Source organism: Penaeus monodon, chromosome 25 (assembly GCF_015228065.2).
Source record: "Penaeus monodon isolate SGIC_2016 chromosome 25, NSTDA_Pmon_1, whole genome shotgun sequence".
NCBI classification, from domain to species: Eukaryota; Metazoa; Arthropoda; class Malacostraca; order Decapoda; family Penaeidae; genus Penaeus; species Penaeus monodon.
The window spans coordinates 37,637,515-37,638,245 of record NC_051410.1 but is presented as its reverse complement, the minus strand read 5'-3'; the positions used below and the strand labels follow the sequence as shown (position 1 = coordinate 37,638,245).

Below are 731 nucleotides of genomic sequence, written 5' to 3'. Positions count from 1 at the left end.
CGGTTTTTTTATTCCAGTCATACCGTAGTTACGTTTCAATTCATCTTTGTGTACACGTTGCTCTATTTTTTTTTCCTTTCTGTTACATTTTTTCTTTCCTTTCTTTTCTTTTTCCCTCTTCTTTCATCTTTACTCTTCACCCCTCTCCCTCCATTTTCCTTTCTTCAGTCCTGCCTTTTTTCCTTGCTTTATCATTTTCCCTTTCCATCTATCTTCCTCCATCTTCTCTTCTCCAATACTCCACCTCTTTACTCCATCTTCATTCTTCACTCCTCTCCCTCTGTCTTTCCTTCTCCCTCCCCCTCTCTCTCTTCCCTCTCGCTATTATCCTCCACCTATCTCTTCCATCTTCACTCTCCACTCCCTTCTCTATCCCACTCGCTTTTATCCTCCACCTCTCTCTTCCAGCTTCATTTTCCACTCCCTTCTCTATCCCACTCACTTTTATCCTCCACCTCTCTCTTCCATCTTCATTCTCCACTCCCTTCTCTATCCCACTCGCTTTTATCCTCCACCTACCTCCTCCTCCACCTCAGGTCGAACCAGAGGTCGGATCACTCGATGACGATTCCAGTCTAAACGCCATACAGCTGTTCTGTCGCACCCCTGGAGGCGGTCACACCGGAGAGGTTACGTCAGATACAATGGACCGAGGAGTGTGGACCGGGTCCCATCACTGCCTCGGTGGATTTCTCAGAGGATACGATCTCAAGGTAAGTCGTGGGGATGAT

The 731-nt window shown here is 46.9% G+C and overlaps 1 protein-coding gene across 1 annotated transcript in view; it reads left to right on the top strand.

Annotated features, from left to right (window-relative positions):
* Window positions 1-731, top strand: part of LOC119589214 (vitelline membrane outer layer protein 1 homolog) — a gene marked incomplete at its 5' end in the record, with an annotated part of 3,985 nt that overhangs the window by 1,288 nt on the left and 1,966 nt on the right. Inside the window, 1 exon segment of the mRNA XM_037937813.1 lies at window positions 537-713. Coding sequence (XP_037793741.1) covers window positions 537-713 — 177 coding nt within the window.